Consider the following 16,136-nt stretch of genomic DNA (forward strand, 5'->3'; position numbering starts at 1 on the left):
TGTAAATAGTTTCTCGTCTTACTGAATCGTGATTTGCATAACAATAATTAGCAATTAATAAAGGAAAAATCAGACATCCACCCGTTAGTAGCAATTTCTACAAAGGAAACCCATACGGGTTCCTCGAAACAAAAGCCTCACAGTTGAAGAAAAATTCGCCCTGGTCCGGGACTTTCTCCACCTTGCGGGCTTCCGCAGAAATACTTCATCAATATTTTAGCGCTGTTCAATCTCGCTCTTTCAATTCCTTCGCGCCAACATTCAGTAAAGTACATTCGCGACTACAGAGCAGATGTTTTCTAAAATCAATGAGGAAATGGTCGAATTTCTCCAACACTTTGAACAATCAGCTCCTAATAGGTCTATTGATGGAAACTGGTCTTCCTATATAGAAAAAATATTATCTCTCTAACAGAATCCCATGTACGCCTCCTTTTAATTCGCGGTGATGCCGGCAAACCGTGGTTTACAAATTCATTGAAGAAATATGTAACAAGAAAAAGCAGTCCTTCAGTTAAGCCAAGAGCTCCAATTCAGCGCTAAAATGGGAAAAGTACTTGGAGTGTCTGCATAATTATACGAAGTTACTGAGGAGCACGAAACGACACTTCTACAACAAGGACTTACTTGACATCCTCCGAAATAACCTAACAAAGTTTGGGACTTTGTTAGCTCCCAACCATAGTGGCTCACATAGCATCTCTCTATTATATCAGCATGGTTCTGTCGTTGCGAACGAGCTTCGTTGTGACGTTTTGAATGCGTACTTCATGTCTCTTTTCAGCCAGGAACCAGCTGCTAACATTCCTGTACCGCTCCGCTCAATTTTCGCTCAAATGCTGCCAGTCAGTATCTCGCCAGAAGGAATCTGTAAAATAATTGATAATTTAAAGATATCCAGTGCCCCTGGGCCTGACAACATATCTCCTAAAAACCTTCAAGGCACAAAAGAAATACCCAGTCGCGTACTACAAATCATTTTCACGCAGTCTATTTCCAGTGGCGGAATTCCGTCCGAGTGGAAGGTAAGCAGAGTGGTTAAGGTAGGAAACCGCTCCGATCCGTCAAACTGTCGTCCTATTCCGTTAACGTGCCTTGCATGTAAACTTATTGAACATATAATTTACTCCCACGTGGCAAAGCACCTGGATAATAATTCCTTTTCCTTCTCAAACCAACACGGATTTCGGTCGGGCTTTTCGTGCGAATCTCAACTTTTTGAATTCGCAATAACCTGCACAAACCTAGACTCATCCTTTCAAACTGACGTCATTTACCTCGTTTTTTCTAAGGCTTTTGACTGTGTTCCTCACCAGCGGCTCATGAATACACTTTCTTGCCTTTCACTAGACCCCCTGATACTTTCATAGATTCACTGCTCTTTAACTAATCGTTCGCTGCACACCGTCATCGAAAGTCATCCTTCTGCCCCTACTAACGCTATCTCCTGAGTCCCTCAGGACTTTGTTCTTGGCCCGCTTCTGTTCCTAATCTTTATCAATGTCCTTGCTGCTGAAATTTAGTCATCCATTCGTCTGTTTGCGGATGATTGCGTTCTCTACCGACCTATCTCAACCATTAACGATCAGTCATTGATGCAGGGTGATTTAACCTTAATCCAAAATTGGTGTTCGACCTAGCTCATACAGTTAAATGTATCAAAATGTAACTTTATGCACGTGTCTCGTAAAAGATCTAACCTACACTTCTCATACACGCTAAACACTACCGCGCTGTCACAAGTCGAATCTTACAGGTATCTAGGCAGGTAATCTAAGCTGGTCAAAGCACATCACGTCGCTTTCTACAAGCGTTTCCAAATCACTGCGTTTCATCAGACGATCACTCATGTTTGCTTCGCCCACGATTAGACTAACCGCATACGAAACCTTCACCCGTACCAAACTTGAATACGCATCCCCTATCTGGAACCCCCATCAAGAGTACCTAATCCAGGCTTAGAGGCAATACAAAATTGAGCTGCCCGTTTTATAACATCCAAATGTGATTCTCGGTTCAGCGCTTCGATTGGTCTAACCCCCCTGGCATCCCACTGTAATATAGCAAGTCTCTGCCTTTTTCATAAGTTATATTATCATGTTCTCTATTTACGTGAGAGCCTAATTCTGCCGCCCATGAGACCATCACGACGTCTGTTCAATTGTCACAGTCTTCAAAGCAGTCATGGTTCAACTAGTGCTTTCAATAAATCCTTTCTACCGAGTGCCATATCGGATTGGAATGTACTTCCTGACGGTATCGCCAATGGAACAAATTCTGTAGAATGTAAACTATTATAGCACCAGTGTTTTCCACAGCCCCAGTAGTAAGCAATATTATCGGCTTTTTCATTTCCACGTGTTTACTGTTTTACCAGTTCTTGCAATCTGTATTAATGTATTTTATCTTTGTGACCAGTGGTAACAATTTGTTACCCTCCCCTTATATAATGCTCCATTCATCATTATCATCATCATCAGCCTGGTTACGCCCACTGCAGAGCAAAGGCCTCGCCTATACTTCTCCGACTACCCCGGTCATGTACTAATTGTGGCCATGTTATCCCTGCAATCTTTGTAATCTCATCCACCCACCTAACTTTCTGCCACCCCCTGCTACGCTCCCCTTTCCTTGGAATCCAGTCCGTAACTCTTAATGACCATCGGTTATTTTCCCTCCTAATTACAAGTCCTGCCAATGTACCCCCCCCCCTCCATTTCTTTTTCGTGGTTTCAACTAACATGTCATTAACTCGCGTTTGTTCCCTCACCCAGTCTGCTCTTTTCATATCCCTTAACGTTACACCTATCATTCTTCTTTCCATAGCTTGTTGTGTCATCCTCACTTTCAGTAGAACCCTTTTCGTAAGCGTCCAGGTTTCTGCCCCGTACGTGAGTACTGGTAAGACACAACTCTTATACACTTTTCTCTAGAGGGATAATGGCAACCTGCTGTTCATTATCTGAGAATACCTGTCAAACACACCCAGCCCATTTTTATTATTCTGATTATTTCAGTCTCATGATCCGGATCCGCGGTCACTGCGTGTCCTAAGTAGATGTATTCCCTTACCACTTCCAGTGCCTCGCTACCTATCGTAAACTGCTGTTCTCTTCCGAGACTGTTAAACATTACTTTAGTTTTCTGCAGATTAGTTTTTAGAGCCACCCTTCTGCCTTGCCTCTCCAGATCAGTGAGCATGTATTGCAGTTGCTCCCTTGAGTTATTAAGCAAGGCAATATCATCAGCGAATTGCAAGCTACTAAGGTATTCTCCATTAACTCTTATCGCCAATTCTTCCCAATCCAGGTCTCTGAATACCTCCTGTAAACACGCTGTGAATAGCATTGGAGAGATCGTATCTCCCTGCCTGACGCCTTTCTTTATTGGGATTTTGTTGCTTTCTTTATGGAGGACTACGGTGGCTGTGGAGCCACTATAGATATTTTTCTTGTATTTTTACATACGGCTCGTCTACACCCTGATTCCGTGATGCCTCCATGACTACTGAGGTTTCGACTGAATCAAACGCTTTCTCGTAATCAATGAAAGCTGTATATAAGGGTTGGTTATATTCCGCACACTTCTCTATCAACTATTGATAGTGTGAATATGGTCTATGGTCTAAGGTCACCATCTCCTTTCGGCTATATTATCAATGAAACCAACCTTGAGCACGTGACTTCCTATAAATATCTTGGAATCCAGCTAAACAGTAACTTTTCGTGGCATGCGCTAATTGAATATATCACGAACAATGCGAACAGATCTCTTGGCTACATTCGCAGGAATTTCTCAAAAGCTCCACTCCATATGAAGTTACTGCTCTGCAAAACACTAATTAGACCGAAGCTAGAGTACGCGTCTGCTGTCTGGGACCCTGGTCAAAAAACACTAGCAGATACAATTGAGTCAGTTCAGAAGAGGTCAGCACGTTTCATACTTTCTAATTTTTCCCGCACATCTAGCGTTTCCTTAATGAAGTCAAACCTTGGCCTTATTAACTTGCACATTCGAAGAAAAATTTGCCGTCTCTGCCTTTTTCAAAAAATTTTTCACCAGAACAGCTCGCTTAAACAAGACTTAATTTAAGAGCCTTCGCACACGTCGTTGCGTCTTCATCATCGGTGTTCATTCCATTCCGTCGCACAAATGTTTTCTCTGACGCATTTCCGCCGAAAACCAGTGCCGAGTGGAACAGCCTTCCCCCCTCCATCGCCTGCATCGAGGAGGCATCATCTTTCAAGACTGCAATAACTGATTATGTTTTGAGTTTATCACCTTAATACTAATAATTGTTTGAACATGTATTTTTTATTACTGTACCCACCCCCTCTGTAACGCCCTTCTGGGCCCTGAGGGTACTGTACATAAATATTGTAGAGTAGCCTTTACGGAATCCTGCCTGGCCTTTTGGTTGACAGAAGTCTAAGGTGTTCCTGATTCAGTTTGCGGTTACCTTAGTAAATACTTTGTAGGTAACGGATAGTAAGCTGATAGGTCTATAATTTTTCAAATCTTTGGCGTCCCCTTCCTTATGGATTAGGATTATGTTAGCATTTTTCCACGATTCCGGCAAGCTCGAAGTCATGAGGCATTGCGTATACAGGGTGGCCAGTTCTTCTAGAACAATCTGCCCACCATCTTTCAACAAATATGCTGTTACCTGATCCTCCCCAGCTGCCTTTCTCCTTTGCATAGCTCCATTACGGGCTCTTTAAGGGTAAATAAATTATGATCATGATGACGATGATGATGATGATGATGATGATGACTGCGTTCTGTACCGCGTACTTTCTATTGAGTCGGACGTCTCCGTTCTTCAATCTGACCTAAATAACATTTCTTCTTGGTGTGATGAAACTAATGAAACTAAACATTAACAAATGTAAAGCAGTGAGGGTGTCTCGAAGGATTAACTAGTCGATTTCTCAGGGCTATGACCTTAATGGTCGCGCTCTTCAGTTCGTCGACAGCTACAAGTATCTAGGCGTCAATATCACTAATAGCCTGTCATAGCAGAAACATATTCACTATGTTATTAACAAAGATAACAGTTCCCTTGGTTCTCGTCGGCCCCCTCGCTCCCGTTCTGTTGAAACTACTACTATATAAAACATTCATGCGTTCTAAACTCAAGTACGCTTCACCAATATGGGACCCGTACACTAGCTTGTTAACACAGTCCTTAGAATCGGTTCAAAACCGCTCAGCTAGGTTTATCCTCTCCAACTACTATGGCTTATCGAGCATTTGTCGCATGAAACAAAAGCTTGACCTACCTCTCCTTCTACTAGACGTCGAATTTCCCACTTATGCCTGTTCAATAAAATGTACCACACTAATAATGACCTAAAATGACACTTTTCTCGCCTCCGAGCCATTTGTCATTTCGTATTCATCATCGAACGAAGGTTGAGGTGCCTCAGTGTAATAAAAGCAATGTATACCTCGAAGCCCTGATCCCGCAAACAAGTCAAGACTGCAATCGCCTTCCCACCTCCATCGTCACTATCACAGATCATGATGTTTTCAAGTCGGCTTTCTGTGATCATGTGCTGCCTCATTAGCCGTTTTTTTTCTTTTTCTATTGCCACTCCCCTCTGTAATGCCTGTACGGCCTTGAGAGTGAATAAATGAAAGGAAATGAGAATTAAATATGAGCAGTGGAAGTATCGGGCGCTAAAAACAGCTGCGTTATCGATGTGGCGGACAGGTATAGTTCAGAGACCCGAAGAACAACATGCGTACGAGGGGCGCTGGAAGGAACAGCAACGATAGTGTAAGCGGCGCCGGCGCGAAACGACCTCCTATGAAGAACGTTCGCGCGATGCTGAACGAACAACTGACAATCGTGAACCCGGACCCCTCCGAACGAGCAGCGACGCCAGACTCGCAACGCAAAAAATGACAACCATTGCACTCCGTGAAGATGGAATGGCAGCGTAAGCACTTTGCTTTTTCGTTTGAGGGCTTTGCCTGTCGTCAGCTTTCGCTGCCATTGCATCTTAACATAGTGAAATGGCTGCCATTTTTTGGGCTCAGGTTCACGCTAGGATAATATTGCTCTCGTCAGTTCTGCTGCACATAGTTACCGACAAAGTTGGAACAGGGCAGCCGACTACTCGAATTTGCCCTCACGTTGTCGCGCGCCAGCAGCGAACAAAACTGTACCGGCTTGACGTCTCGGTGCAGGAAGCCGACTTCGTGTATGCTCTGTATGGCGCGCAGTATCTGCAGTCCCAGCCGCAGCGTGGTGCTGAGCGAGAAGGCACCCCGTGGCTGCGACCGGCGCAGCTCGGCCAGGTTCTTGCCCTGCAGCTGCATGACCACGTAGTTGAATCGGTCGTTGCGACCGCAACCGATGAAGCGGCACACGTGCTCCCGACCTGAAACGAGAGAGGGCCAACATTCGATGGCAAACTTGTAGTAAGCGTAGACTGAGGCGAGCTGGCACCGCGACAGCAATTGGCGGGAAGCCATTTGATGGGCCGAGCGGCAGACCGAGAGCCCGCGCCAGCTGTAATAGGCCTGACCACCCCTCGTGCTGCACGTGCGCTGAAAACGTCGCGCAAACAGTCGGGCATCGACGCAGAACGGCCCCGCTGCCGGTCCGAGCCTGAAGGCACCTCGGCGACCCCGACAGGCCACAATGCGCGTTCGTTGTAACCGTCAATGAATGGCCGCTAGGATTTTTAGTTTCGGCTGCTCCCCCATCTTTCTCTTTTATGAATTCACTCGCGAGAACAAGAATGTTGATAATAATAAGGCAACCAACATCTAACTGGTGGCCACGCCACTAAACAAATCCGGGACTCACATTACAGTCGCATTACATGCATTAAAAACAAGCGTTTGGCGAAGGAGCACTTCACGTGACCAGAAATGAATTAACCTGCCCTGCGCTGTCGATTACGAGCTGGTGTGTCTGCGCGGTGAGTGCTACGCGGCAGAATAAATCGGAACAGCCTCCGCTGTCTTTCTCCCTTGTAAACCGAAATAATTGATGTTATGGCTCAAATCCGGACAGAAACGCTCAAAAATTTGGAATAGCAAATCCTGTAGAAGAGCATCCACCGCATATAAGATAAAGCTTGCACTGATCTATCCTGCAAGCCGCGGATGCGCCGCATTTTTCGAGGCACGGAAATTCTCTTTGTAGACAAACCCAAACGTACAAGAAAAAGCAACCACAAAGAAAAAGAAAAACAAACAACAAGAAAAATAACCGTTTAACTCTTGGTTAGTTGATTCCGCTTCTATAAAACTAAACTATTTGGGTAAAAACTTATGGACAGAGGCAGAAAGACAAGCTGTCCTACAGTGTCTATGTTTCTTTCTTTGCCTCCGTCAAAGTGATACTGCGGAAGCTTCTTAGGGAACAAGTAAGTTGCTGAGACGTTTTGCGCACACAAATATCTTGATAGCCTGCGATAGTTCCTCTGATAACGTTCATAAAAGAAATTGGCCAGAATGTGGAAGGCTATAAGACGAGATGACCCGAAAGAGAACACAAGTACGAAATGTGTCTGACATCAGATAGACACATTTGCGCGTTTATGGAAGGCATTATTTATTTATTTATTTATTTATTTATTTATTTATTTATTTATTGACATTACCTTACAGGCTAATTGAAGGGCATTGAGTAAGGAGGGCAACAATAATTACATGACAAAAATAGCAAAGTGCAACATCGTATTACAATACTAATACCCAAAGAATTCAGTTATCACGCAATGTTTCATGATTGGAGATGGATGCAGTGTCATCCGGGAGACTGTTCCAATGTGCAATAGCTGTTGGTATTGGTGATGAGTTAAATGCCTGCGTTTGACCATGAATGCGCATGAAACTAAGTGCGTTGGGAATGCGCCGAGATGTGCGCACAGGAGCTTGAAGCGGCAAACAGTAAAACTAATTACGATAAATGTGCCTGTGAAACAGACATAAAAGAGCAATGACGCGGCGACCTTGTAATGACTGAAATGCAAGGTCTTGTTTTATTTGGGTAATGCTCCAATGATAGTTGTAGTTGCCAGAGATGAATCTGGCTGCACTATTCTGAACAGCTTCAAACATACGGATTAGCTAGTCTGGATATGGTGACCATGGATGAAGCCTATTCTAGTTGTGGGCGAACATAAATAAGATATGCGAGTTTTCGTACATTACAAGGCGCGCTACGCAAGTTTCTATACAGGTAGCGTAGAGATTGAGAAGTTTTGGTTGGGACAGTTGCTACATGCGTTGTCCAGGATAAATCCGATGAAAGATAAACGCCGAGATATTTGTACGATGGAGCAGCCGAAACAACGGTATGATTATTCGAATAATGGAACACTGAGTTAGTCCGCTTTCGATTAAACGCGATTAACTGGCATTTGGACACGTTAAAGGACATCATTCAAGCTACGCACCATATATAGGTTAGTGCCTGGCATCAGACAAGATTTGGACGTGCTCGGCAAAATGCGCTGCAGTGAACATAGGATGGTAAGAACTCGAATTAGGCTAGACTTGATGAGGGAACGGAAGAAACTGGTACATAAGAAAAGAAGTGGTTCTTGTGGGAAAAGAGGAAAGGCTGGCACTGTCTTCTGCAACCCATGCCGGAGCACGGCTCAGGGCCAGCAGGGTGGAGGGGATGGGATTACAATAAAGAGAGGGTAGGAGGGAGAAAGGTAGGGGGTCGTACAAGCAGCATCAGAGCAGCCCGGCCTGGAGGGCCCAGTGGGTTCGACCGGAGTAGTAGGCTGGATGTAGACCGTATAGGAGGTTGTATAGGAGGTGGCCTCAAGAGGGAAAATAGAGAAAAATAGAGGAATTCCGTATCAAACTACAGAACAGGTATTCGGCTGTAACTCTGGAAGAGGACCTTAGTGTTGAAGATATGAAAGACCATCTTATAGGCATCATTAAGGAGTGTGCAATAGAAGTCGGTGGTAACTCCGTTAGACAGGTTGCCAGTAAGCTATCGCAGGAGACAAAAGATCCGATGAAGAGACGCCAATGTGACAAAGCCTCTAACCCTACAGCTAGAATAGAGCTGGCAGAACTTCCCAAGATAATCAACAAGCGTAAGACAGTTGACATAAGGAAGTATAATATGGATAGAATTGAACATGCTCTCAGGAAAATGTTCCTGAGAGCATGTTCCTGAGAGTGAAGAAGATTGAGGGAAGTGAAGTGAGAGTGAGTCAAGAAGAAAGTAGGAATAGGTAAGAATCAGTATGTGTTAAGAGACAAAACAGGCAATATCATGACTAATATGGATGAACTAGTTCAAGTGGCTGAGGAGTTCCACAGAGATTTGTACAGTGCCAGTGGCACCCACGACGATAATAGGAGAGAGAATAATTTAGGGGAATTTGCAATCCCACAAGTGACGCTGGAAGAAGTAACAAAAGCCTTGGGAGCTATGCATAGAGGGAAGGCAGCTGGAGAATATCAGGTGACAGCATATTTGTTGAAGGATGGTGGGCAAATTGTTCTAGAAAAAGCTGGGCACCCTGTATACGCAATGCCTCATGACTTCGAGCCTACAGGAATCCTGGGAGAACGATAACATAATCCTAATCAATAAGAAAAGGGACGCCAAAGACTTGAACAATTATAGACAGATCAGCTTATGGTCCGTTGCCAAGAAAGTATTTACTAACGCAATCGCAAATACAATCAGGAACACTTTAGATTTCTGTCAACCAAAGGACCAGTTCGGATTCCGTAAAGGCTACACAACAATACACCATATTCACACTATGAATCAGGTGATAGAGGAATGTGCGGAATATAATCAAACCTTATATATATATGTCATTGACCACGAGAAAGCGTTTGATTCAGTCGAAACCTCAGCAGTATTGGAGGCATTACGGAATCAGGGTTTAGACGAGCCGTATGTAAAAATACTGAAAGATATCTATAGCGGCTCCGCAGCCACCATAGTTCTCCATAAGCAAAAAAATCCCACAGAAGAAAGGCGTCAGGCAGGGAGATACAATCTCTCCAATGCTATTCACAGCGCGTTTACAGGATCTATTCAGAGACGTGGATTGGGAAGAATTGAGGATAAAAGTTAATGGAGAATACTTTCGTAACTTGCGATTCGCTGATGATATTGCCTTGCTTAGTAACATCATCATCACCATCAGCCTGGTCATGCCCATTGCAGGGCAAAGGCCTCTCCCATACTTCTCCAACTACCCCGGTCCTGTACTTATGGTGGCGATGTTGTCCCTGCAAACTTCTTAATCTCATCCGCCCCCCCAACTTTCTGCCGTCCTCTGCTACGCTTCCCTTCCCTTTTGAATCCATTCCGTAACTCTTAATGACCATCGGTTATACTCCCTCCTCATTACGTGTCCTGCCCATATTCATTTTCTTTTCTTGATTTCAACTAAGATATCATTAAGTCGCGTTTGTTCCCTCACCCAATCTGCTCTTTTCTTATCACTTGACGTTACACCTATCATTCTTCTTTCCATAGCTCATTGCCTCGTCCTCAATTTAAGTAGAACCCTTTTCGTAAGCCTCCAGGTTTCTGCCCCGTACGTGAGTACTGGTAAGACACAGCTGTTATAAACCTTTCTCTTGAGGGATAATGGCAAACCGCTGTTCATGATCTGAGAATGCCTGCCAAACGCACCCCAGCCCATTCTCTTTCTTCTGATTATTTCAGTTTTATGATCCGGATCCGCAGTCACTACGTGTCCTAAGTAGATGTCTTCCCTTACCACTTCCAGTGCGTTATTACCTATTGCAAACTGCTATTCTCTTCCTAGACTGTTAAACATTACTTTAGTTTTCTGCAGATTAATTTTTAGACCCACCCTTCGGTTTTGCCTCTCCAGGTCAGTGAGCATGCATTGCAGTTGGTCCCCTGAGTTACTAAGCAAGGCAGTATCATCAGCGAAGCGCAAGTTACTAAGGTATTCTCCATTAATTCTTATCCACAATACTTCCCAATCCCGGTCTCTGAATACCTCCTGTCAACACGCTGAGAATAGCATTGGAGAGATCGTATCTCCCTGCCTGACGCCTTTCTTTATTGGGATTTTGTTGCTTTCTTTAGGAGGACTACGGTGGCTGTGGAGCCGCCATATATCTCTTTCAGTATTTTTACATACGGTTCGTCTACACCCTGATTCCGCAATGCCTCCATGACTGCTGAGGTTTCGACTAAATCAAACGCTATCTCGTAATCAATGAAAGCTATATATAAAGGTTGGTTATATTCCGCACATTTTTCTATCACCTGATTGATAGTGTGAATATGGTCTATTGTTGAGTAGCCTTTACGGAATCCTGCCTGGTCCTTTGGTTGACGGAAGTCTAAGGTGTTCCTGATTCTATTTGCAATTACCTTAGTAAATACTTTGTAGGCAACGGACAGTAAACTGATCGATGTATAAATTTTCAAGTCCTTGGCGTCCCCTTTCTTATGCATTAGGAATATGTTAGCGTTTTTCTGAGATTCGGGTACGCTCGAAGTCATGAGGCATTGCGTATACAGTGTGGCCAGTTTCTCTAGAACAATCTGCCCACCATCCTTGAACAAATCTGCTGTTACCTGATCCTCCCCAGCTGCCTTCCCCCTTTGCATCGCTCTCAAGGCTTTCTTTACTTCTTCCTGCGTTACCTGCGGGATCTCGAATTCCTCTAGACTATCCTCTCTTCCATTATCGTCGTGGGTGCCACTGGTACTGTATAAATCTCTATGGAACTCCTCAGCCACGTGAACTATCCAATCCATATTAGTAATGATATTGTCGGCTTTGTCTCTTAACGCATACATCCGATTCTTGCCAATTCCTAGTTTATTCTTCACTGCTTTTAGGCTTCCTCCGTTCCTGTGAGCATGCTCAATTCTATCCATATTATACTTCCTTGTGTCAGCTGTCTTACGCTTGTTGATTAACTTCGAAAGTTCTGCAAGTTCTATTCTAGCTAGAGGGTTAGAGGCTTTGATACATTGCGTTTCTTGGTCAGATCTTTCGTCTCCTGCGATAGCTTACTGGTATCCTGTCTAACGGAGTTACCTCCGACTTCTATTGCACACTCCTTAATGATGCCTACAAGATTGTCGTTCATTGCATCAACACTAAGGTCCTCTTCCTGAGTTAAAGCCGAATACCGGTTCTGTAGCTTGATCTGGAATTCCTCTATTTTCCCTCTTAGCGCTAAATCATTGATTGACTTCTTATGTACCAGCTGCTTCCGTTCTCTCCTCAGGTCTAGGCTAATTCGAGTTCCTACCCTCCCATGGTCACTGCAGCGCACCTTGCTGAGCACGTCCACATATTGTATGATGCCAGGGTTAGCGCAGAGTATGAAGTCTATTTCATTTCTAGTTTCGCCGTTCGGGCTCCTCCACGTCCACTTTCGGCTATCTCACTTGCGGAAGAAGGTATTCATTATCCGCATATTATTCTGTTCCGCAAACTCTACTAATAACTCTCCCCTGCTATTCCTTGTGCCTATGCCATATTCTCGCACTGCCTTGTCTCCAGCCTGCTTCTTGCCTACTTTGGCATTGAAGTCGTCCATCAGTATAGTGTATTTTGTTTTGACTTTACCCATCGCCGATTCCACGTCTTCATAGAAGCTTTCATATAGGAGGTTGTGGCCAAGTACTGCACCATGGTGGCGAGGGAGTGCGTTACCGGTTCTGGTCACCGGGATCAGGCCACACTCCAGGCTTGTTTATGCAATTTTATCAACACGCGGATTTTTTTTAATCTCGTAGAATATTGCGCGGTACCGGGACTCGAACCACGGACCTCTTGCACGCGAGACGCGTGTTTTACCTCTACGCCACCGCTGCACGTCAACTCAACTGCTTAGTAACTCAGGGGACCAATTTCAATGTATGCTCACTGACCTGGAGAGGCAAAGCAGAAGTGTGGGTCTAAAAATTAATCTGCAGACAACTAAAGTAATGTTTCACAGTCTCGGTAGAAAACAGCAATTTACAATCGGTAGCGAGGCACTGGAAGTGGTAACGGAATGCATCTACTTAGGGCAGGTAGTGACCGCGGATCCGGATCATGAGACTGAAATTATCAGAAGAATAAGAATGGGCTGGGGTGTATTTGGCAGGCATTCTCAGATTATGAACAGCAGGTTGCCATTATCCCTCAAGAGAAAAGTGTATAACAGCTCTGTCTTACAAGTACTCCCGTACGGGGCACGAACCTGGAGGCTTGCGAAAAGGGTTCTACTTAAATTGAGGACGACGCAATGAGCTATGGAAAGAAGAATGATAGGTGTAACGTTAAGTGATAAGAAAAGAGCAGATTGGGTGAGCGAACAAACGCGAAATAATGACATCTCATTTGATATCAAGAAAAAGAAATGGGCATGGGCAGGACATGTAATGAGGAGGGAAGATAACCGATGGTCATTAAGGCTTACGGACTGGATTCCAAGGGAAGGGAAGCGTAGCAGGGGACGGCACAAAGTTAGGTGGGTGGATTGGATTAAGAAGTTTGCAGCGAAAACATGGCCGCAATTAGTGCATGACCGCGGTAGTTGGAGAAGTATGGGAGAGGCCTTTGCCTTGCAATGGGCGTAACCCGGCTGGTGATGACGATAACGAGTTTGTGCGCTTTCGACTAAACGAGATTAACTGGCATTTGGAGACGTCAAGGGGCATTTTCCAAGTTACGCACCACCTATAGGTTAGTTCAAGGTCATTTGAGAGAGTGCGATGATCGTCCAAACATTTAATACTCCGGTAGATGACGCAGTCGTCAGCAAACAAGGTAAGGATGAAAGGTTAGCTGGCAAGGCGTTGATGTATATTAAAGAAGTAATGGACCTAGCAGACTGCTTTGGGGGACACCGGACGTGACGTCGCAAAGGTTAGACGAAATATTGGCTAAGCGCTCAGACTAGCTCGGAACCAAACGACCAACTATGGGCTATCCACCGGGCCCCGCCACCAGTGGGAAGGCTATGCCTCACCGCACATAATGCCCGGGTAGCCTGAGCCCGGGCTGGCAACCTCGCAGGTCCTTTTCCCATTAAAGTTTTTTCCGTCCGTCCGTCCGTTCACCGCTGGAAATTTCTGGATGACCAGGCGCTAAAGATTGCTCTTTTTAGGCGCCTGGAAGAGGCGCCAAATCTGTAACTTAAAGCACACATAGGCGTCATACAGCTGTCATTTAAGCATGTATTTGCTCAATTAGCAAAACTTCCGTTTTGCATCTCAGGATACATCACGATTTTCTAAGAAACAGGCCCGGCTAAACTCATGTATTGTAAATTTTTTTTGATATATATATTGTAACGGACAGTTAAGGGAGTCCAGATACAACTATTTATTGTGGGCTAACTTGTGCCCTGGGGTTAAATAAAAAGCACTGCCGCGTTCTAAACGGGAGATCAGGCAGGCCTTCTCCTTCTCTCTCGAGCGTCGCGTCACCTCATCTTCTTCTTGTAGACGCCGACAACGGCCACATGCGATGCGAGTGCGTGCGGCGAAAACACGTGCCATTATTTCGTCTTTTCTTCCAATAAGCCGTTGTCCTCTTGAAGGGGGCGCACGAACCTGCACGCGCTGTTTAACTATGTTTCTCCCTTGTATCGTTATCCCCCCCTTCAAAACGCATCGTCCCGATGCGTCAAGCGATGACATTGTTCACAAGCTGCTGTCCATACTTAAGTGGTATATGGCACAGAATAGATGTTTGGTCATATATTCACTGCCTGTCATAATATGGCTTCAGTTTGACCACATGGACAGTTTCTGTGCGACGCCGGCATCGTGATGAGCTCACTTGTCCTTCTGGCGTAACTTCGTAGTTCAGGAACTACGTTCGGCGAACTACTCGGTAAGGGCCGAAATAACGGCACAAAAGCTTTTCGGCCAGGCTGCGCGTCCGCACGGGAGTCCACACCCATACTCTGTCGCCTAATGCATACTCGACTTCCCTTCGCCGCAGGTTGTATGGGTCCGCGTCGATGCGCTGCCTTTGTTGAATGCGATGTCACGCCAGCTGACGTGATTCTCGGCCCTCTGTGTAAAGTCACTGATGTCAGGGTTCTGTTGTGTACCGTCGCTGACAGGCAGCATTGCATCCAAGGGTGTGGTAACTGTTCCTCCAAAAACAAGTTGGAATGGCGCTACTTGAGTGGTCTCTTGCAATGCGGTATTGTAGGCGAATGTCGGATAGGGTAGGATATTGTTCCATGTACGGTGCTCTAAGTCTACGTAAATTGACAACATATCGGTCAGCGTTCTGTTCAATCGCTCAGTTAGCCCATTTGTTTGAGGGTGATAGGCAGTTGTTTTCCTATGGCTGGTAGGAGTCAGATTCATGATGGATTGCGTCATATCGGCTGTGAACGAACTTCCTCGGTCCGTGATAATAATTGCACGGGCACCGTGTCGTAATACTATCTTGGTGACAAAGAATCCAGCCACTTCAATGGCCGTTGCACTGATTAGAGAGGATGTCTCGGCATAGCGGGTTAGGTAATCCGTCGCTTCTACAATCCATCGTTTCCCTGTTGACGATGTCGGAAAGGGACCAAGAAAGTCTATTCCTACTTGTTCGAACGGGGATCCTGGGGGTTCTATTGGCTGAAGGACGCCTGCGGGTTTTAATGGAGGCGTTTTGCGTCTTTGGCAATCCCGACATGTTCGTACATAATGCTGTACTGAATTCAATAGTTCTGGCCAGCAGTACTTAGCATGAATTCGGGCGAGCGTTCTGCTCACTCCTAGGTGTCCTGCAGATGGGTCATCATGACAGGCTTCTAAGAGTTCCGATCGCAAAGCTGAACGAACGACGAGTAGAAATTTCCCTGTGCTGTGCTCAAAATTTCTTTTGTACAGGACGCCATTTTTCATCACATACGATGACAATCCCCGGCAGAAAACTCCCGGAACACGGACGGGGTGTCCCTCGAGGTGCCTGATGAGTAGAAGCAACACGGCGTCAGACTGCTGGTGTTTGGCCACTTCAGATGTGGTTACGGCTCCAAGAAACGGAAATTCGTGTCCATCTTTCACGGGAGCAGATTCGACCGGCGCACGTGATAAACAATCAGCGTCACTGTGCTTGCGACCTGACTTGTACACGACCGATATGTCGTATTCCTGCAGCCTCAGACTCCATCTGGCATGT

At 45.2% G+C, this 16,136-nt stretch overlaps 1 protein-coding gene across 4 annotated transcripts in view; it reads right to left on the minus strand.

Annotated features, from left to right (window-relative positions):
• The window catches only part of Asator (tau-tubulin kinase asator), a 453,953-nt gene that overhangs the window by 102,529 nt on the left and 335,288 nt on the right, over positions 1-16,136 (minus strand). For all 4 annotated transcript variants that reach the window (XM_075698148.1, XM_075698147.1, XM_075698146.1 and 1 more), the window contains exon 4: positions 6,175-6,389. In XM_075698148.1, the coding sequence (XP_075554263.1) occupies positions 6,175-6,389 (215 nt within the window). The remainder of the gene's footprint in view (positions 1-6,174; positions 6,390-16,136) is intronic.

Source organism: Dermacentor variabilis, chromosome 7, assembly GCF_050947875.1.
Source record: "Dermacentor variabilis isolate Ectoservices chromosome 7, ASM5094787v1, whole genome shotgun sequence".
NCBI classification, from domain to species: domain Eukaryota; kingdom Metazoa; phylum Arthropoda; class Arachnida; order Ixodida; family Ixodidae; genus Dermacentor; species Dermacentor variabilis.